Genomic DNA, 23512 nt, shown 5'->3' on the forward strand with positions numbered 1-23512 from the left:
TTGACATTATGTTTTTTTGGGGAAAGGTGTGGTTTTGTGAAAACAAATTGTTCCCAAAACCACACCTTTCCCCCAAAGACCATAATGTCAATCTACATCTTCTCTCCTTTTATAGCTCCTCTCCATAGAAGCAACATTTTGTGTGGCTTTCTGTTTGACTGTGATTCCTTTCTGGAGGAGGACATCAGCCGGGATAATGCTGCCACCAATTAAGTTGGTCATGACAGATGGCCACTTGTATTGAGTCAGGTTCTGGTACTGCTAGAGGTTTCTTCCTGTTAAAAGGGAGTTTTTCCTCCCCACTGTTGCTACATTCATACTCTGTATGAGGGATTGCTGTAAAGTTAACAACACAATGCAAGCAGTTGTCACAACAGGAGGAATTAATTCTGCAAGTCATGATGCAATCTGCTGGATTTTCTTGGATACAAACTTTTTAAACCACTTGTGCCTTGAGACAATATTTCTTGTGAATTGGTGCCTTGATTAGTGTTCAGCTCAGGCAAACAGTCCATGATACTTGTGATTATGAGTTGGTAGAGAGCAGCTTCTCTCCTTTCTCATGTTTTCAATTGGTTTCTTTCTCTTCCACTTTTTTGCTCGAGTTTCATACTGCCACATGTGGCACTTGTAGAAGTGACTTCCGAACCACTTTCTATCCTCACTTTGCCTAAACCTTGTAAAATATAATTTTGTCAATATCTTTGGAAAACTAGAAAATGTCCTTTTTTAGATCTTGATTTAAGGGTACAGAATAGTTGTTTAAATTCAATCAATACCATCTATGTACACAGGGGGGCAGTAGATAAAATGCGGAAATAGTTATCCAGAAAACTAGATCGTAATTTCCGCTTATGTTGTTATGTTGGCGGGAAACACTGGCTGTCAGCAGTTTTGAGAAGAGACCGACTACGTCCTCTATGTCGCGGGTTCTGAACGGAATTGTGGCGGTGTGCCCCAACCTGGGCATTGGGAAGGATGGGAAGCTGCCCTGGCATCCTATTCGTCTCAGGTCAGTTATCATGGCATTTGCTCTGGAAGGAATGAAGCTGTCAAAGTGCCGAACCCCTTTGTTGATTCATTCAATTTCCCTTTGGGATCAATAAAGTAATTTGCATTTTCAAATTTTCAGCAACGAATTCTCTCATTTCCGAAAGATGACAGCCACACCGTCAGTAGCAGGTAACTTCATCCTTCTTAGATGACAGAGCCTCCAAAAACATGCGTTACGGAGGAGCTGCTGATTTGATTGTTGCTTCTTAAGTAACCAATTTCTCTGTGTGATGGGCACAGAGAAATTGTTAATTAGTTGGATTAGTAAGCGACTGAAACTGCTCTTGTAGGCAGGAAGAATGTGGTGATCATGGGCAGGAAGACCTGGTTCTCAATCCCAGAGAAGAACAGGCCACTGAAAGACAGGATCAACATCGTCCTCAGCAGGGAGTACAAGTAGGACGCACACACACAGAGTGCACGTTACCCACCGTTCAGGAACTCCTTGTCAGAATTTGTTTCAGTTTTCTATATGTAGTTTATATTAAATTCGGCTGTTTTGAATGCACAGTGTCACAGTTGGTAGAGCTGTTGCCTTGCAGCAAGAAGGTCCTGGGTTCGATTCCCGGCCCGGGGTCTTTCTGCATGGAGTTTGCATGTTCTCCCTGTGCATGGTGGGTTTTCTCCGGGTTCCTCCCACAGTCCAAAAACATGACTGTCAGGTTGATTGGTCTCTCTAAATTCTCCCTAGGTGTGAGTGTGTGTGTGAATGGTTGTGTGTCTCTGTGTTGCCCTGCGACAGACTGGTGACCTGTCCAGGGTGACGCCCCTCTTGCCCAGAACATAGCTGGAGAGGAACCAGCAACCCTCCTGACCCCATTAGGGACAATGTTTGAATACAATTTTTATTTTTATTTTTTTAAAACGTAAGTTTTATTCAGTCGGACACATCCCTGATGAAAAATAAATATACTAAGTATGTTGAATTTTAACATACTTAGCATACTTTAAGTCAGACTAATCATGAGTATACTTCAAGTTCACTTATTAAAGTGTGACATTTTGGAACAACAAATGTTGTACTTAGTGTACTTTAATAGTATATAAATTCTATTAAAGTACAATTTAAAGTGTACTAAATGTACTTTCACATATGTTTGTGGAACAACTTAGTATACTTTAAGCATTTTTGCTTTTTATGTAATATAAACATGCTTGATTAGTATATTTTCAGTGTACTATTTTTGTGATTGAATTACATTTAAAATATATATTGGCATTACATATTTTATATATTAGTAGTGTGATTACAGTATTCTACAATTACACTATTGGTTTATCATAATTGCTAGTGATGTACAATTTTTAGTTACTTAATATTATTTATTATTCTGCTTTGCTACTTTGTACATTACATGCATCATACACACTGTAGTACTGCAAACATATCAGGCTACCAGAACACAGAAGGATCAACTACAACACACTTTCCAACTAAAACAAATTACATTGTGCTTTCAATATATTATCATTGTGGTAACAGTTTATTTGATGGGGTGTGCATAAGACTGACATAACACCTGTCATCCAACCTTTAAAGCTACTTCTTATTGAAAGTGTTATTATTTACTGAATGACACTTCATGACACCTGTTGGTATGTTCCTAACAGGTGTCATGTTTATGACAGTATCATGTCAGTCTGATTCACACCCCGTCAAATAAAGTGTTACCCGCATTTTCCAAGAGGACGTTGACAATATAGTATCACAGAATTGTACAAATTGTCAATGTATTCAAAGTTTACAGACAACATGCTTATGAAAATTAGCACAATAAAACAACAGATACAACAACAGATGTTAAAATGTACCAGTTGCTCAGTAAACCCCCCCCAAAAAGCCTTACACCATGAAGACGATGTGGAGGTTCATCCTCAGAACTGGTTGGTGATCTGGTGGAGCCAGAGCCTCTTCTGAGACAGGAAAGACTTTAGGTTTTCTAATTCTTGTTCACTTGCTTCCTCTTTCATCTTAATTTGCTTAAACTGCAAAAATATGTTGAAGATAAAAACAATGATGAACGAGTTCCAACAGCCTCACAATATCAAAGTATCTTTCGAATAATGAGCTTAAAAACCAGGTTGAGTTAATGAAGAAAAGTATATTGAGTCGCAACAAATAGAGCCTCCATGCCGTTATAACAAGAAGCTGGATGATTGTATAGTAATTATCATAAGTCACAAGTTCTTCTTGGGTTCATGGCTTTTCTTCTTTCTATGACGTTTTTAAAAAAAACAAAGTTTTAAACGAATTGACAGTTTGTACAATTCTGTGATAGTATATTGGCAATGTACTCTTGAAAAATGTGAATATATTAAATACACAATGTAAGTTTTTTTCAGTTATGGAGTGTGTTGTAGTTGATCCTTCTGTGTTCTGGTAGCCTAATATGTTTGCAGTACTACAGTGTGTATGAAGCATGTAATGTACAAAGTAGCAAAGCAGAATAATAAAAAATATTGACAAGTAACTGAGAAGTGTACTTCATTAGCAATTATGATAGACCAATAGTTTAATTGTAGCATACTGTACACACTACTAATATATAAAATATGTAATGCCAATATACTTGTAATGAAGACTGAGGCTGGTTTGGTTATGGATAAACTATCACTCCAGGGTGTCGGGTTAGGACAGCTGATGTATATGTTTAGGTGAGTTAGTGAAATAAGAGAACATCTGAGTCCAGAATTGAGTTTTACTTGATTTTAATTAGCTCTTGAGGTTCCTCCATACATATAAAGGCATGTGTGTGTGTGCGTGTGCGTGTGTGTGTGTGTGTGGTTTTCTATAAAGACAAACAAATACAAATTATTAGAACTTGCCTGTAAATACGTTCACAAATAAAGATCAGATCTTTATGGATCTGACGTAGATCTATAAAGATATTTGCAAGAGGTGGCAAATATGAACGAGAAGCCACCCAGTGGCTGAAATAAAATACATCTAAAACACCTTGATAAAGAAAAACTAAACTAGAGGGCTTAAAACAGATAATTCACACTCTTTTGTACAGCCGCCCCCAAATTTGATCCGCAAATTTGACCACTACCTGTCTTGATCATCCTGAGGTACAGCTGGCAGTTTTGAGGCAAACAACTGGCAGAGTGAAGGTCCTGCCTTTAACTTGAACTACGGCTGTTCTCACTTGTCCGTCTGCTCCAGGTATGACGCTTGTCACTGTTCCTACTTGCCAGAGGGCTCTTGGTGTCTGCTGGTTCAACATCCTTTTCTGTTTGCCATTTCTGTCTGGCTTGTAATGTCGGATGAAAGTGGTGGATGTAATGCTTCCAGAAGTGATCTGTTAAAACCTGAGAATGTCGGCACCATTTTCGACTTAAAGTTCAGACTTGGGATAGACCACTTGTGGAAGGGAGGGTTGTGGCCACCTCATCAACAAACAGTTGGGCGTGACTGTATCTGGATCAGCCAGATCAGAGGAAACGTAGCCCAAGGGCCTGGAGTTGAGAATACCCTCTATTTCAATAAGGACTGTTCTCAACACCTCTTCTGGCACTGACTGAACTCCAAGAGCGATCGGGAGAGCGTTCTTCACTGATCTAACCTCTCGCTCCCAGGACCCACCAAAATGCGGAGCATTCTGGGTTGTTAAAGTGGAAGTGAATCTGTTGAACAGCAAGTTGGTCCTTCACTGCTTGTTCCAGCCCTCCAAAGGCTTCTTGAAGTTCTTTATCTCCTCCTTTGAAATTAGTTCTCTGATCTGAGAGGATCTCATGGGGATTTCCTCTTCGAGCTATGAAACGTCTGAGGGACATTAAGAACGAATCGGTAGTGATGGGTCCGGCATCACCGATGCGTCGGGGCATGTGTCAAGCCCATAGACCAAAACCTGCGTCAGTGCGCGTATTGCTTTCAAAGATGAAGGAGCAATTGAAGACTATTCTGTACTTCCCATTATGCTGAACAATGTGATGTGATTATGGCTTCAATCTAACCAGCATCAATGAGCTTGTGGATTTTTCTGGAGTAAATGGTAGCTTTCTCCGTGTCGTTTACTAGCTGTTTTTCTGTCCCACGCAGCTATGGTAAGACAGCTTCTTTAGGTGCATGAAGGGATGGGAAGTCTCATTTCCATAACAATGACGCCGCATACCTGTTCACACTATCGACCATTACTCTGGTGGTCTTATCTTCCAGTATGCACACTGCCTCCAAATCTTCTCTTGACCTGGTAATCAACCGTTTGCTCCTGTATGGCAGTGTCACAACTTTTCCAGATGATTTAGAAGCTCTGCTTCCGATGGATTGCAGGTAGTGAAGAGACACTGTTGTGGAGATAGTTGATGGCATAACAGACTTGTGGGGCCTTCTAAAGTCCATCCTAGCCTGGTACGAACTGGTGGACCGAGACGTACTGGTTCCACTGGTGTAACTACATGTGGGTAATCTGATCCCATCAGCAGGAATGGCTGGGCACCTTTAATGGATGACAGTGGAACGTCTCTGAGATGTCAATATTTTTCCTGAAGAGCTTCAACTAGGTAGGTATGGCAGGCTAAGTTTAGCTGTTTGGCCGTGAAAGCTTTGTTGACCTGGTATGACTTACTTGTTAGGCTGTGAAGCAGGAGCAACTGAGAAGGAGACAGTGGCACCGTTAATGGTGCAGACTTCTTGCCGGATGGTACAAAGTGCAAGATCTTCAGGCTTCCCTTGAAGACCCAGGCTAAGAGAAGCATCATGTATCATCCAGTATTGCGTAGGTCTCCAGTACCTTTGGACCGTTCTGGAGGATGACACTGCACAGCTTGAGTAACACTTGGTTGCTTCTAGCTGGCCGATCAATGTACAGTGTCTCTGAAACAGAACTTGCTAGGCATGTGCTCGGCTGAAGTGCTTGAGGTTTGACAGGTGCTATGCTCATTTAGCTGGTATTAACCTCATGCAAGATATCCAGATGCTTCCTCTCACATTGTTTGCACTTGGCTTTGAGATTGCACCTGGCGTCCTGATGTTCCCGACTGCAGTGCCAGCATCAACTGTTTGCTTTAATCTACTCTTTCCTCTGCTCTACTGACAGGATTTTGAAGTTGCTGCACTGGTTCTGTATCGCAGAAAGGGCAGTTTTTCTTTGGCTTGTCCTGAGAGATTTCTCTCACAGCTGGAGTCTTATCTGATTTCATCTTTGACTGTACAATACGGAAAATACATTCTAAAAAGTTTTACATGTAATTCATTCACAAAAATAGTACACTCAAAATATATTAATCAAGCACATTTATATTTAAAAAAAAGCAAAATACTTAAAGTATACCAAGTGTAACGTAAATTATTGCAAAAAAGTATGTGAAAGTACACTTGGTACACTTTGAATTGTGCTTTTCCAAAATTTAATTACTATTAAAATACTAAGCACAAAATTAGTTCTAAAATAACACACTTCATGTTAACTAATCTTAAGTGAACTTGAAATATACTCATGATTAGTCTGACTTAAAGTATGCTTGAGTATACTAAAATTTTATATACTTAGTATATTTATTTTTCACTTTGGCTGTCATAAAAGTAAACAGAGTGTCTGTCTCACGGACTAAAACTGGGAGCTGGTTCCAAAAGAGAGGAGCCTGATACTGTAATTTAAAGATCTACGTCATATTCTAATTTTAGAAACTAGGAACCACTAGCATAGTAAATTATAATCTATGCAACGATCACATATTAAATGTAAGATGTAACTTGCAACTAGTATGACTATAGAAATGTACTTACTATAGTGTTATTTTACCAAATTTAAACATATAAAGTATATGTTTAAATGTAATTAAACATAAATTTTAGGAAATAAATACAGTTTATTTGCTAAACTGTAATTACTTCATAAGTAATTCTGTTGCGCTTTCATTAATAAAAAATATGGAACTGGTAAGATAAATGATTAAAACTAACCTGGTGCTGTTTTCTGGATCCCTGCAGCATGTTCAGAAATGGGGTTGCCTGGATAAAATGCTGCAATGGTTTCTAACAAGACTTGTAGACCAGAAAAGCAGATTAGGAATCACCCTAAGCAGCATCAGCAAGTTAGCTTGCTAATACATCTGGCTGGCTCTGTTTATGATACCGAGGAAATTGGTGTCACTATTGTAGACTCATGTATTGTGGCTGTAAAACACAATTTTGACACCTATTAGACAGTTAGTGCAGTGACTTTGTTAAACAAACAAACAAACCTCGCATTCTGACTAAAACCAGGAAGATAGAGCACATCACCCCAGTTTTAAAGTCCTTCCCTGTAGCTCAGAGAATAAACTATAACATACTGTTAGTTTATAAATCACTTAACGGTTTAGCACCACAATACATTAAAGATCTGCTGCTGTTGTATCAACCTTTTAGACATTTCAAGTCTTCTGGTTCTGGTTCTGCTCTGCATCCCCAGAACCAGAACCAAACGAGGAGAAGCAGCATTCAGCATCTATGCACCACAAATCTGGAACAAACTTCCAGAAAACTGTAAAACAGCTGAAACACTGACTTCCTTTAAATCTCAACTAAAAACCCACTTGTTTAGAGTTGTATTTGAAACGTAATCAATTACGAATTTAACAATGGCACTTGACTTAATGTAATGTTTTGATTGTTGAGTCTGTGTTGCATGACTTTGTTTTTTTGTGTTATGATGTAAAGCACTTTGAAATGTCTTGCTGCTGAAATGTGCCATACCATTTTTGTGATTGAATTACATTTAATTACAACCAGCAACCTGAACCTAAAGAGCTGAAACAGGAACAGACGAAAAATGTAAAGGGCCGTAGTTCCATAGAAATGTCTAAATAATTAGGATAAAAAGAATATGTGTGTGTGTATGCATGCGGGTATGTACGTGTGTATATATGTATGTGGGTATATATTGGATTGATTCAATCTACCTTGATGCCAATTGACCTGCAATGTTAAAGCAAACCTTATCTGATCTAATTTGCTCTAGGGTGCCACCTGCAGGAGCACACTACCTGGCATCAGACTTCAGCTCAGCTCTAACATTAGTTGACACAGAACTGGCAGAAGAAGCTGACCAGGTCTGGGTTATAGGAGGAAGCTCTCTATACAAGGTAATTTTTGTTTTGTTTTGTCTTAAATCCCGCCCCGAGGTAGAACATTTGACCTGAGTAAACTATACATTTTTGCTTACTTTAATTGCCCTTCTGCTTACTGCTTCAGTTAATTTGTTTTTATGAAGCAAAGTAACTGCAACTACCTACAACTCTCTCACTTTTTGTTTTGTTTTGGGCTGGAAAGGAGTTGATGGAAAGCCCGGGAGCCAGGAGGCTGTTTGTCACACAAGTCCTGCAGCAGTTTGACTGTGACACTTTCCTTCCTGAAATCGTCCCAGAAAAATATCAACTGCTGCCAGAGTAAGGGCATCATAATCTCTGTTAAAACGCATTTAGAAATCGTTACAAAAAAAATCAATTCCACTTGGGGAGCACGTCGCTGCAGAAAGGGGCGGGGATGGACCCAGTCAGTCTCATACCTTATTTGGAAATGGGACCATTGCACTCCAGAAGTGAAGGGGGCGCTATTTCCTGTAATATCTGCGGTCTCCCGTTTTTATTTTCTTTTAAAATCTGTGATATATTCTCACCTTCTGGAAGGATTTCTACTCTCAGCATGTATTTGTACTTCTTTCTTTTATTTACTTCAGCGCAGCTCACAGTTTTTAACAAATTCTGTAGCTTTCGGTGTACTTCTAAGTCTGCTCCTTAGTTACATCTTTTGCCTGTAGTGGTGGGGGTGGTAACACAACTAATTTAATTACATTACCAAATCAGAATACCACAATACCACAATAATTATTTATTATTAATTCTGGCTTTACTGGGGTAAAGTGAGCGAATATAAATTCACTCACAAAAGAGCATACCTATTAATCCTTAAATTATTATTTAAGGATTATTATCCTTAAATAAAAATTATTATTTAATATGGTGCAACCCCACTGGGCCATACATGGAGGCTTTGGCTGTATAATACAGTTGGGGAAAACTGATATTGAAGGGTTTTCTCTACTCTTGTGCATTACATGATATTTATTTTCTTCTTCAGGTTCCCAGGAGTCCCAAAAGAACTTCAGGAGGAGAATGGAATCCAATACAGATTTGAAGTGTATGAAAATATTTAACAAATGACGTTGTATGAAGAAATAAGATTATGAGACAATGCACTGTAAATGTTGATGCATAATTTTGTTTTACTGTTTTATTTCACTATAAATGTGGTGACAGTTGGTAGCAGAGAGTCTGTCCTGGCTCCTGTAGGTTAAACAAAGAGTGTACGATCATTGTTATGATCAATCTGATCAGCATCTCTTGGGAATGTGGGAGGAGATGGGAGCATTTCATCAAAGCTTCCATTTTCCTGCTCAGTGTTGTTGTATGTTGATTGACCGAGATAAATAAGTGTAATTATTATTGTACTGAAGCTTCTCTATTAAAAACAAATGCATATATGAGCTTCTCTCACTTATATAACTTAGACAAACTAATTGACCAAGCTGAAACATATCAAAGTTAGAAATGTTTAATTTTAAATAAAATGCAAATCTTTTGAATCATTCCTTATTGCTTTGAGTCTTTTCATGTCGGTTGTGGTGCTCCTGGAAAAGTCAATGTTGGGAAGCAGGCCATACTCAGAACCAATAGAACAGACTTCTGCAGGTAGTAGTATCTAAGGAACTGTGTCTGAAATGATTCCTCTTTTCACAATTTGGATGTTCCACTCTCCAGCTCAGTTTTCTATTTGGTCAGACTGTGAAACATGATATTACACCTGCCATGAACATTTAGTCATTATGAATGTCAAGTTGTCATAACAAAGACATTTTAAACAACATCAACTTTGTATTAGAAGAATCATTATTCACTGAATGACACTTAATGACAATAGCCATAAACATTCATGAAGACTCCTTCATGTTTGTAACAGTGTCATGTCGGTCTTACACCCCTTCAAATAAAGTGTTACCAAAATTTGAATATATTTTGGATCCTCACATGCCGCCTAACAACACTGAAGCACATCCCTGGTGGAGCCAAGCTTTTCTGTCTCTCTATATCAGTGACTTCTGGGAACATTGTTGTGTCTATGTAATGAGTGAAGCTTTTTGTTGTGCAGTCTTCACCAAGATAAATGTGCCTGCAACCTTGAACCATACACTGACGTTGGCGGCACTATTGTCGTTCCACACATCAGCAGACTGAATGCATGAAGGTGAAAAGAAATTAGTCTTACCTGCGCAAGTGCTTGACTGAATCCATCGTCTGGATGGTGGGTGCTCATAAAAGAACGTGCTGTCATTGGTTAGGCACCTCCTGCCTCTTTGATGCCATAGGCTAGGCTTTCTGTTCTCATCTGACGTATTTTAGACTTCAGTATGTTCAGTACCTTTTTTCACTCGTCAGCCTGTCTGATTTCCCTCCAGGCTCTATTTGACCTGCAGCCTGCCAGTGGCCTATTAACTGGAGTAAATGGCACTTTCAGGATTTTTATGAGAAGGAATGAAACACTTTCAGGTAAGTTCATGCAGAAATTTTATTGGTATGCATTTTTACTAGTTTTATCTAAATGATGTTCTCTGATAAGCTTAGGATTTTTTACTTTTTTTGTGAAAGATTTGACTTAACCTTGATGGCAAGTGACACCTCATTACATGCAGGTTACTTTATTTTCTTCATTTAGTGCTTATGCAGAAAACAGAATGTTTTATTAGACTTTTACATCTGTTCATTTGAGACCAAACAAATAAAGTCAAGCTTAGAATTTGTAAATGTTTTCAAACTTTTGTCAAATTATTTAATTTGCATTTCTATGTTGTTGATTTTTTTGCTTGATTTTTCATTATTAATATGCACAGTCTATCTAGCTGCATATATAGATAGCTCAGATAGCTCTTTTCCATGTGTCTGTACAGATCTGCTCAATAAATTAAATAAAATTGAAAAGCCCATCTAATTAAAGAACTTTACTACTAAGTGAAACACTAAATTACACACAAATTGATGTTTAAAACCTTTATTTGTTAATTAGAATGATTTTTCACCTACAGCAAATGAAAATATGGCATTAAAACTAGATTTTTACAATAAAAAAACTAATTTAAAAAACGGAGCCTTAAAGTTGCATGTAACTTTTATGAAAATTTTTTTTTTTTTTTCATTTGTAAACCTACCACTGTGTCATGACAGAATAATGAGAATAATGACAGATAATCTGTAAAAAATAAAAATCCAGCGCCTCTCCCTTCTCCCAGCACTCCAAGAACAAACTGCAGAAATACTTTGCTCAGTCAGAAAATAAAATCAGGGACAAGTGGCAGGTTTTAGCACCGTCAGTCATGCTTGTCTGCACACTTGCTCACACACTCTAGTATGCAGCCTCTTCCTGACAGCAGAGTTTGTCATGAATGCTAATGATACTTAGCATGACAACTGATGACTACAGAGAAACAATTTTCCTATAATTGTCCCATTTTGCTCTACACCTTATGCCCCTCTAATGAAGTATTTACTCAAAGTGCAAAGATTGAAGAATATGGACAGTACGGATTTCAGTAACTGCAACATCCAAAGTGACTGAAAATAGTGAAATAGTTAATAACTGTGGTATATGTTTTAGGTGGCAGTATGAATTTAAATGTACAGTATACATATTAATGCTTTGCAAAGTCATTGCAGGACATATTTGGTTGTTCAAATATGGTTTGGTATGACTTATACCAGATAGCACAAGATGGTAATTCAATGTTGAATTACAGTCAGAATGGTTGATTTTTGGTTGAGGTCGATCAATGATGAAGAGATGTCATTGAATCAATGTTGTTTTGTGGTTGAAATCTAATGATTGAAAGGCCAACATCTAATCCAGTGTTAGATGTGACTTAAGGACCAGGGTTGAGAAAAACTGATAATCAATTTTGAATCAAAGTATGCTGTTTGTCTCACACCTTCCCACCTCTTTTCTTTCCTTCCGTCCCTTCCTTTCCACTGTTCCTCCTTGAGTTCTGGGTGAGAGCATTTTATTACTGGATGGGGTTTATCATGTTTTAAATTAAGCACTACATGTTGAGAACAGTAGGTTCCTTTCTGTACAATTTCTAACTTGTCTGTAAATATTATTACTGACTGTTTGTGCATAATATGTTGCATAATGTGTTGACACAAAAACATCTACAACTTACTATAAGGAGTGACCTGGTCCTCAACCCCCATTTTACACTAGTGGTTTGTCCCAACCAGACAGCCACTTTGCTGCTGGCTTGTTTGCAATCTGCTTCTGAATTTAATTCTACTCTGAACTCTTTTGTGGTAAGTTTGGCAATATTACTTTCACCTTAAATGTGTTTGTTGAAAAGTAACTACATTGTTTTGTGCCTATTGTAACCCAGGTTATTTTGGTGCAAACCAAATAGTTTTAATAATTGAGGTCATGTCTCCCTTTGAATTTTGTTATCATGCCGACCACTCTAGGCCTGGGTATGAAATCCTGTAAGATTTTGTGGGATTTCATTTTTTAAAAGTAGGACAGTGTCTATTGCAGGGGTGGGCACTCCTGGTCCTCGAGGGCCGGTGTCCTGCAACTCTTAGAGTCTCTCTGGTTCAACACACTTGAATCCAACAGCTGAATCACCTCCAAAGTGCAGTTAACTTCTACAGAGTTGTTGTTGTTCTTCTTCTTCTTTGTGATTTTTATTGTATTATCGCCATCTACTGTGCTGGAGTGTGGACCAGAGCATCTCCCCTCCAATCTAAATTCTTACATATAAGCCTGTTACCTTCAAAAATTTAATAACTGCTTTATTTATTTTATGTTTAATTAATATCTTATTAAGTTTTAATGTGCTTTAATGGGCAGTAATGAATGAAATGAAATGAAATTTATTCGAACATGATACAAATATAAAAATAAAATAGTGCACAGTAACAAGAAGTGCATAAGAAAGAAGAGAAAATACAGATTTTATGTTTCAGTTAACATATCATGCTCAAAATGGGGTAGGAAGAAGTGAGAACTTATAAACTCCTACCCCTAAACACTTGAGACTTTAGAGTCCTACTGTCATTAAAAGAAATCAAAATCAAAGTAGCAGTCAGAAGTAACAGTTACTAATATTTACCTATACATTTTCCCATTTTATGCTGGTTTATCTTTCTAAACCCTTACACCAAGTTGTTATCTTCAATACACACCTTATTGCTTTCTGTCCCCATGTGTGTATCTATTGAAAATTACCTCTTTGTACTTTCTTTTGAATTGAGTTAAACTATTGCTTTGTTTTAAATCTTCATGTAACTTATTCCATAACTTTACACCTTTAATTGAAATACAGAAGCTTTTTCTTGTTGTTCTAAAATTGCGGATCTTGAAGTTTGAGTGACCCCTTAAGTTATACCCCCCTTCTCTTTCAGAAAACGTGCTCTGTATGTGCTCAGGTAACAACTTTTTAGATACCTTGAACATAAATTGAGCCATTTTAAATTCTACAAGCTCGTCAAATTTGAGAATTCTGGATATTATGAAGAGCGGGTTTGTATGCTCATAATAACCGACATTATGGATGATTCTAATGGCTCGTTTCTGTAGGGCCGGTTGCGGATGTAAAGAGCTCTTGTAATTAACTCCCCACACTTCACAGCAATATGATAGATATGGTAAAATCAGAGAGTTATATAGAATATGAAGTGATTTAGCATTCAATACATGTCTAGCTCTAGCCAATATGGATATACTTCTACTGAGTTTACTCTGTAAATGTTGAATATGAGGTTTCCAACTGATTTTGTCATCTATTATTAAACCGAGGAACTTATTAGCAAAAACCCTTTCTAGAGTTACGTCCTCTATTTGAACTTGGATTTCAGTATTTTTATAACAGTTCCCAAAGACCATGAATTTCGTCTTGTCCAAATTTAGGGATAATTTGTTATGGTCAAACCATATCTTTAACTTACTAATCTCTGAAGTGACTGTTGAGAGAAGATGCTCTAAATTGTCTCCCGAGGCTAGAATATTTGTGTCATCAGCGAATAAGATAAATTTGAATACATTGGACACTTTACTGATATCATTTATATATAGAGATTAAATAAAACTGGTCCCAATACTGATCCTTGTGGTACTCCACAGACAGTCTCCTGCCAATCAGATTCCACATCTCCCAATTTCACAAATTGTTTCCGGCTCTTTAAATAACTCCTCATCCAGTCAGAAACTACTCCCCTAATTCCATAACGTTCTAATTTTTTAAGTAGGATTTCATGATTTATTGTATCAAAAGCTTTCTTTAAATCTATAAATATTCCTACTGCCAGTTTCTTACTATCTGTTGCGTTGGTTATTTCTTCTATTAAGTCAGTTACGGCCAGCGATGTTGACCGGTTTGCTCTGAATCCATATTGACTGCTGATAAGTAGCGAATGTTTTTCTATGAATTGTTCCAGTCTTTTCTTAAAGAGTTTTTCCAGGATTTTAGAAAATTGTGGGAGAAGAGAAACAGGCCTGTAGTTAGTGAAGAGGTGTTTGTTGCCAGTTTTATACATTGGTTTGACCTTCGCTATTTTCATTTTGTTGGGAAATGATCCTGTTTGAAATGATAAATTGCAAATATAAGTTAGTGGTTTAGAGATTCCTTTAATTACTATTTTAATAGTTTTCATGTCCAGATCATCACAGTCAGTGGAAGTCTTATTTTTACAGTTATTCACAATGTTTATGATTTCTTCTTCTAGTACAGGGTTGAGATATAAGGAGCTGGGATTATTCTCAATTAGATATTGCTGAGTTGTAGTTTTTGTAGTCGGTATTTTTTCTGCTAATTGAGGTCCTATATTAACAAAAAATCTATTGAATTTATTGACGACACTTTTCTCACTGCTGGACTATTCTCCTCCTTATGTCCCTACAAACTCACCCAATAATTCAGGATAATTTGCTTTTGTCTTAAATATAAAGAAATCTCTCCCATTTCTACCTGCACTGCCAAAGATGGAGATGTCTTCAAAGCTACATAGCATATAATCTCAAAGCTTTATTTTGAATTACTTCTAACTTACTAATGACTGTTTTCACAGCCTGCCTGTAAACTACACACCCATAATCCAACACTGATCTAATCAAAGCAATATAAATCTTTTTTAAATTAATTTTATTTGCACCCCAATCTAATCCTGTTAAACACCTCATTATATTTATATCTTTTTTACATTTCCCTTCAATATACTTTACATGATCACTCCATAAAAGCTTGGAATCAAACATGATTCCTAAAAAACGAAATTTACTTCCTTTTTCTATTTTCCCTCCATACATTTTAAAATCAATTTCCTCAATTTTCTTCCTACTGAATACAACAGTCTTTGTTTTACTTACTGAGAATTTAACTCCCCAGTTATAACCCCAATTTTCAACAGATTTAATAGCATTCTGTATTTTCTCATACACTGTTCTTACATTTTTCCCTTTTCTTCACAAAGCTCCGTCATCAGCAAATAATAACTGCATGACATCCTGATCTACTTCTGTAAAAACATCATTAATCATGACTTCTTCTTCTTCTTCTTTCTTCTTGTTTTCTATTATGGGGGATCGCAAGCAACTTTAAGATGCATACCGCCACCTACTGTATATGAGTGTGTAGCAACACTACTTTACATCTATTAAATTCTATTTATTAATTTTGTATTCTGAAGATAAATAAATAATGCTTTCCTTAATCAGTAAATTTCCACTATGTTTCCTTCATTTCCCAATATTCCTTTAAGACTCCATTCTTGACCTGTCCTTCCAACCATTCTTCTCAGTCTCTCCTTTTCAGGTTCATATGTTTTACAATTCATCAATCATCTTTTTCTTCACATCTTTCACATTTATCATTATTTCTCCTCCCTATTAGACATAAAATGTCATTTAAATAGGTATGACCTACTCTTAATCTGATCATAATTATTTCTTCTCTTCAGTTTCTCTGATCTTCCCCACAGTCACATTTCCCTGTCTGATGTTTGTCAAAAATAATGTACAATTCAGTCCAGTGTGTCCAATTCTAAGTCGGGAAATAATTCTTTCTTCTCTCCTGTTCATCTCATTTCTGCAATTTTCCTTTGGATTTTATAAAACCATCTGTCCTTTCCTTTCTTCTACCCATAACTTTTGCCACCTCTCTTTCATTTTTGTTTACCCATTATTTCTTTTCTACTAAAACTAACATTAACATTTATTAACCAATACATGATTAGTGCTCTCTTTAGCAATCTGTCAGCCATTTCATTCCCCTTAACCCCATGATATCCTGGAACCCATGTAAAAATTACTGCAAGCCCCATCATATTGATTCTACCAAGTATTTGTTATATTTCACTTAATATCTTTGGTCCACTGTCTGACTGGTTATGTTGCAAACTGACTAATGAATAACTAGAATCTGAGCAAATGATTGATTTTAATGGTTTTACCTCTTCCAGCCACTGAACTGCTAAAAGTAAAGCAAACATTTCTCCTTTATAAACCGAAACTCCATATAACCACAGCATAGCAAATTTGATCTTTTCCTAGAGGTGATCATTTATATTTTTTAAGTGCCCTATTGACTTCTGTTATTGTAAACAACATATTAAATGAATCATTTGTATCTTCCATTTGCTGCAATAAATCCTTGTTCTCTAAAACTGTAGTTTCTCTGTCATTCACTGCTCTTATTTCTCCATCATTTAGTATTGGACATCCACTCACTGTTAATCTCATTAATATGGAGTGAAAATAGTCTCAAAATGCCTGTGCGTGTGCGAAATACAGGATTTGTAATCTGTGTAAGCATCTTTGTGTGTAACTTTGGATAGTTACACACATACAACATGATTTTGAAACGGTAAAAAGAACATTTGTTGATAATTCCAGGTAATTGTTAATATGTGGCCAAATGCATACACAAATATGAAGAAATTACAAATACAAAATGAAAGTACACACATACAACCAGACAAGGTCAAATGTCTACACATATTTTTTAACTACAACCTCACAAATATGATAATTACAAATTCAAACCTTTTCCTTTGCCTACAAGGTCTCTTTCCTTTCACCCATAATCTATTTACAATATTTACAATTGTCCAGGTTTACTTATGGTAATTCAGTTTTCAAAAATAATCACTGTTTTTAAAAAAAAATTACAAAATTGGCTTTCATTAGCATACTGGAAGAAAGGTTATTCTATTCACTGATGTGTTATAAACAACAGAAAAAATATGTTTTTATTTAACTCACATCCACAACCTAGAATTATTTCTGTTTCTACCACTTTTACATCAAATAGGTTCTTGAAAAGGTTTTTGTTTATCTCCGGATGTGTGTAATTACCAAGGTAATTAATTCATTTTCTATTCTTCCTTTTAATATTATATATCTTCCTTCTTTATCTTTTAATTTCTTTTTGTAATAAAATTTTATTGTGTTCAATATTAATATTGCAACACCTCTTCTCCACCCCTCTTTATATGAATTGATGCACAGATTCCTATAGCCATACGATTTTAATTTTTCATGTTCTATTTTGGATAAATGAGTCTCTTGTAAGAATATAATTTGTGCTTTTTCCTTTTTCAGTTTTGTCATCACCCTTTCTCTTTTACTCAATGTATTCAAACCATTCACATTCAGCGACATTATGTTCATATTAGTCATAACTATGATTTACTATTCCCTGAAAATATGCTCCCAAGCAACTCGAAACAGAACAGGATGAACTTTTACTAACCAGACATAAACCAAAAATCCGACAGACTTTCAAACATGGGGTATCCTTCTTCCCCAAGTCCCTGTTGGTGGGTGGAGAGGAGATCCTCACCTGTAATAGCAAAGCCCATTTTGTAGCATCTCTTTGCTAACGTGTTCATCCATTTTCTCTGCTGGAATTTTTTGTGTTTGCTAGCTTCGTGTTTGAAGATTTCTTCCATTACAGTCAGCTCTTTGGCTCTGTCTTGCTTTTTTATAGTTTTTCCGGCTTCTTCTCTTGCTTATCCCACTCCTGCCTTAGTTTTGTCTATCAAGTTCCTATTTCATTGTGGGGATTTTTACCCGACTCTGGGGAACTGGCTGACTATGCTCCTATTCTCTCCGCCATTTAAAAAAAAAAAAAAAAAACCCATAGAAAAAGGATTTTAAAAATCCTAAACCATAAACGTTTCTTCCATTTACATGCTTCATTTCTTGTAAGAGAGCGGTCTTCAACCTACAGCTCTGAAGCTCGAAGTAGACCCACAATAGCTCCTAAATCCTTTAATGAATCCACCTAGAAAACACAACAGATTTTTTTTTCTTTTTGCATTTCCTAAACCTGTGGTCATTATTCTCCCACAGGCTGTGGGAGAATAATGACCACATAATAACGACCACAATCAAAAGCATTTTTAAAAAAATACACACCACAGTCTTCAGAATATTACCCCTTAGAATGGCTGAGAACTGGGCTGCACAGTGGCGCAGTTGGTAGAGCTGTTGCCTCGCAGCAAGAAGGTTCTGGGTTCGATTCCCGGCCCGGGGTCTTTCTGCATGGAGTTTGCATGTTCTCCCTCTCCCTGTGGTGGGTTCTCTCTGGAAACGTAGCTGGAGAGGCACCAGCAACCCTCCGGACCCCATTAGGGACAAGGGTGAACAGAAAATGGATGGATGGCTGAGAAGCACAGAAAGTACAACCAGAGGAAAAGACTAATTAGAATTATTTTTTTAAGATATTGAAAATAATAAAGAACTGATAATACTTCCCTGTGGAGTTCCATTATCAATTTTATATTTATCGGATCTTGTTACTCCCATCTGTACCTGTATAACTCTATTCAACAAAAAATCTGTAATCCAATTATAAACCCTTCCTGTAATCCCCATTTTATATAATTTTATAAGCAGCCCATCCTTCCATACCATGTCATATGCTTTCTCAATATCAAAAATACTGCTACTACTACTTCCCTATTAATTTGAGCTTTTCTAATATCTGACTCCAAACACACAACTGGATCCATTGTACTCCTTCCTCTTCTGAATCCACTTTGACATGAAGACAAAAGTCCTTTACTTTCTACATAATATGTAATCCTTTCCATTATCATTCTTTCCATAATCTTTCTTAAACATGAAGTAAGAGCAATTAGTCTATAACTAGAAGGGTTTGTTGGATCCTTTCCCAGTTTAATAATTGGCACAATAATTGCTTCCTTCCAATTAGAAGGTAATCTTCCTTCTTTCCAGATCTTATTATATAATCTAAAAGTTTTCTTTCAGCTTGATTCCTTAAGTGTTTTAACATAATATAGCATATTTGATCTTTTCCTGGTGCTGTTAATCCTGTTCCAGATATTGCTCTTTTCATTTCTTGCATAGAAAAAGAAACATCCATGACATTACCTGGAGTTGTTCCACCTTCTAAAATAAAATCATTTGCCCTTCTTCTCTGCTCCCTCCTAAATTTCTCCTGTTCTCTTAAATTATCTGAACTATGGATCTTTGCAAATGTTCTTGCCATTACTTCTACTTTCCCTTCATTTGTTACTTCTTTTCTTTCTTCATGTTTTAGATTTGGTTTTGTTCTCTCCTGTATATTTCCCCTCATTTTCTTAATCATTCCCCAAACATTAGCTATAGGAGTTGTTCTGCCTACTGAATCACAAAATTCTCTCCATTTTGTCTTCTTTGCTTTTTGTAATAACTTTCTTTGCTTCTGCTTGATCTTTTTTATATTCAATTAAATTTTTAAAATTATGTGTTCTTTTCAATATTCTAAAAGCTCGATTTCTTTTCTTTATTGCTTCACTGCACTCTTGTGTCCACCAAGGGACCCATTGCTTTTTGTTCTCAGCTTTACTTACTGTCATGATCCGTGTTTTTCTATATGTTTATTCTGAGTTTTCTGTGTCTCTGTTTCTCCGTGTTGTCCCGTCTCCCCTTGATTGGTCCCCAAGTGTCTCGTTTCCTTGATTACTCTCTGTGTATTTAACTCCACCTGTGTCCTTTGTTCCTTGTCCAGTCCTTGTCTGATGTTGCCACAGTCTGCAGTTTTCTGTCCATTCGTGTACCTTGTGCTACCTGCATTGAGCCCTGGATTCTGCTCAGCAGCGCTGCCTTGTGTTTTGGACTATTTTGGATTATTTTTTTATTAAATACATTTATTCTTCACATCCTGGGTCTCCCACCTGCTGCCTCACCACCTCATCACATCGCATTTTATGACACTTACAGGAATTTTTGCTGCTTTCAATATAACTTCCCTAATCTTTCCCTCTATACTTTCTATATCTAAATTTAAATTGACTTCATCCATAAATTTCTCACATGTATATTTAAATATATTCCATTTTGCCTTATCAAATACAGTATCCATCTTTACTGCCTTCCTACCACCCTCTTCTCTTTAGAAATAAGGATTTTACAAAAAATTTGAAAATGATCACTACCTATTGTTGTTTCTTGCTCTATTTCCCACTCACATAATCCAGCTAAATATCTGGACACCAGAGTTAAATCTATGGCTGATCAATTTCCTGTATGCACATCTATTCTTGTTCCCCTCCCATCATTCATACACACTAATTGATTATCTTCCAACAGCTGTTCTAAAATATCTCCATTTGTATCAGTTTCCTGCCTTCCCCTTAAATTGCTATGTTTTAACCAAGTTTAACCAAGTTTCTTGGTTAAAACAAATAACCTCTGGAGTTTCTTCCAATTTATCAATAAAATGCTTTAATTCCTGTCCAGAGACTTCCAGAGAGAGTCTATTTATAGGATATTTGACCTACAATGTAAGAGAGTATGTCCCACGACCGATAAGATGCTTTAAATGTCAAAGATTTGGCCACATGGTGCAGACATGTAAAGGAAAAAGAAGATGTGCACGATGTGGGGAGGATCATGAATATGAACAGTGCAACAAGAGCAGGCAGCCAAAATGTTGTAATTGTGGTGGCAGCCACAGTGCGGCATATGGGGGCTGTGAGGTGATGAAGAGGGAGCTGCAGGTTCAACAAATTAGAATACGCAACAAGCTATCCTATGCAGAGACTGTTAAAACGGTAAAGCAAAGAACAGATGTTGGGGTGGAAAACAGGATGGATACAGAGGTAAACCAAAATAGAAAATAAAGTGTAAAAAAGCTAGTGATATTAATTGCAGGGGTTATAAATGCAACTATGGAAATTAAGTCAAAAACAGAAAGAATTAATGTAATTGTGAAAGCAGCAGCAAATCATCTTAACATTAATGAATTAACATGGGAGGAAGTGAGGGATGAGCTCAGTGCTCAGACCAGTCAGGATGCAGCATGGATAGGATAGTAACACTATGGTCTTGCTTCTTATACGGAATGGAAAAAGTTTCATATCAAATGGACAGAAATTAAAGCATTTTATTGATAAATTAGAAGAAACTCCAGAGATTATTTGTTTTAACCAAAAAACTTGGTTAATAAACCAAAAAACTTGTTTAAAACCCCAACAAGAATTTAAAATCTTAAATTTTTCTGCTATTAGATTTGATCAGATTGAAGGTAATGGTGGGTGATGTGCCATTTTTATTAGGGAGGGGCTGCTGTTTAGTGTGGTTAAGAGAGGAGAAGAAGATGAGTTTGTAATTGTAGAGATTTGGATAGTTGGAGATCCATTTATTATAATAAATTATTACAATCCATGTAAATGATTAGAGTTGAATAAATTAAAAGAAATTCAGGGACAAAATAGAAATAAAATTATTTGGTGTGTAGATTTTAATGTCCATAAAATCTGACTGTTCATTTTCTCTCCATTTTTAAAGGTCTGAAGCATTCTTACATCTTTAACTCTTCCTCCTCTGAGATTTGATTTTATTTCCTCAATTGAAACCTCATTCAGGATCCCACAAATATTCCCTTCCTCCATTTACTTCCTTCTTGTGTCAGACTCACACTTGTCACTTTATAATTTCCTACTTCTTTCATCCTACATGCTCTGTCTTTTTGTTCTTCTGTGTTACAACTTATCATTAAGTTTTCATCTCTTAGAACTTTTGCATTAGTAATGTCCCCCACTTGATTCTTCAGAATCATGGATAGTTTAGGTGGACTGATCGTTTCTAATCCCTTCTCCTCGTTAACTCTAACAATTACTTTGAACTCCGTTATTTCTCCCTCCATTTCTTCTTCCAGACTCATCCCAGTTTTTCACCACTCTTCCCCTCTTTCCCATACCTGCCTTCACTGATGAATTGTCTCTTTTTGGACTCATCCTTTCACTACTCAATGTTTCACTGCTCCCATCACTCTCATTATCTAAACTATTTTCCCACTCTGCTCCATTCACAACACAGCTGTGTCTACCCGCCGTAGTCTTTGTCCAAAGTTCTTTCACCAATCCACGGGTTTTCCTGACTGCATCTTGAGCATTTCCTCAACGCCGACTTCCATTAGTCCGAGATAATCTTATTTCCTTAGCCTCATCTTCCTCTCTTTCAGTTCTTAATTTCAACCTTTTAACCATCAATATTGAGTTGCTGTTCTGCCGTCCAGACTGTAGCCTCTTGCCTTCTCTCCATCTTCCTCCAGAGTCCTGCTAATGACCTCATTATTTGACTCAGGTGTGTTGAAGTAGAGACGCATCTAAAAGTTGCAGAAAATCAGTAGTGATGACCAAATGAAGCCTCATGAAGCAATGAAGCTTCCCGGTCCATTGCTTTGCCCAAAAGTTCATTCCTCGATGCTTCATTCATTTGTCACTAGTGACACCTGCTGTTGAAACTGTGGCCTGTCACTCAGACAGACATATTTAAAAACAATTAGTAAATTCAATATTATCACAAAGTTTTTGTCAAAGTCACGTTTAGTAACAGGAGAGTCAATTAAATCCTATTGAACTAATCTTTTTTAGTTATTAAAATTATTTGTAGCCAATCCTGGTATATGTTGACTGTTACTGGCTGTTTTCTTCTGTCATTGACTGATTTGACAATAGACATTTGTTTTAGTGTACTCAGAGTGCAGTGCTTGTTGGGGCAGACAGTATTCTTTGAGTTTTGATTTGCCTCATGAAAATGTAAAATTCTTCAAAAGTTCTTTTTCTTGGATTTCTATTGGCTGGTAAACCTGGTAAAGATCCACATTTAGCTGAGAGTTATAGACCATTAACGTCTTGTATTGGTAAAATAATGGAGAAAATGGTGAATAACAAGTTAATATATTTTTTGGAATCTAAGGAGATGATTAAATTATATCAATTTGAGTTTAGAAAAGGGAGAAGTACAATAGATATATATATACTATATTTGGAACATGAAATTAGGAGGTTCACAGGTGACTAAAGAGATCTTAATAGCAGTTTTCTTGGATATGGAAAAAACATATGATATGTTATGGAAAGAAGGATTATTGATTACAATAAAATAAAACAAATAGGTACAAGGGGTAACATATATAGATGGATTAAAAAAATT

The 23512-nt window shown here is 36.5% G+C and overlaps 2 protein-coding genes across 2 annotated transcripts in view; both read left to right on the forward strand.

Annotated features, from left to right (window-relative positions):
• Positions 1-60: 60 nt before the first annotated feature.
• Positions 61-9625, forward strand: dhfr (dihydrofolate reductase). The gene is made up of 6 exons (XM_044111650.1): positions 61-1012; positions 1133-1182; positions 1344-1449; positions 7998-8121; positions 8309-8424; positions 9116-9625. The coding sequence occupies exons 1-6, from the start codon at positions 855-857 to the stop codon at positions 9189-9191; spliced, it is 630 nt and encodes a 209-aa protein (XP_043967585.1). The 5' UTR covers positions 61-854; the 3' UTR covers positions 9192-9625.
• An 861-nt stretch (positions 9626-10486) lies between these two features.
• Positions 10487-23512, forward strand: part of ankrd34bb (ankyrin repeat domain 34Bb) — a 40925-nt gene continuing 27899 nt past the window's right edge. Inside the window, exon 1 of the mRNA XM_044111652.1 lies at positions 10487-10581. The gene's annotated coding sequence lies outside the window, so the exon portion shown is untranslated. The remainder of the gene's footprint in view (positions 10582-23512) is intronic.

Source organism: Gambusia affinis, linkage group LG03 (assembly GCF_019740435.1).
Source record: "Gambusia affinis linkage group LG03, SWU_Gaff_1.0, whole genome shotgun sequence".
NCBI classification, from domain to species: Eukaryota; Metazoa; Chordata; class Actinopteri; order Cyprinodontiformes; family Poeciliidae; genus Gambusia; species Gambusia affinis.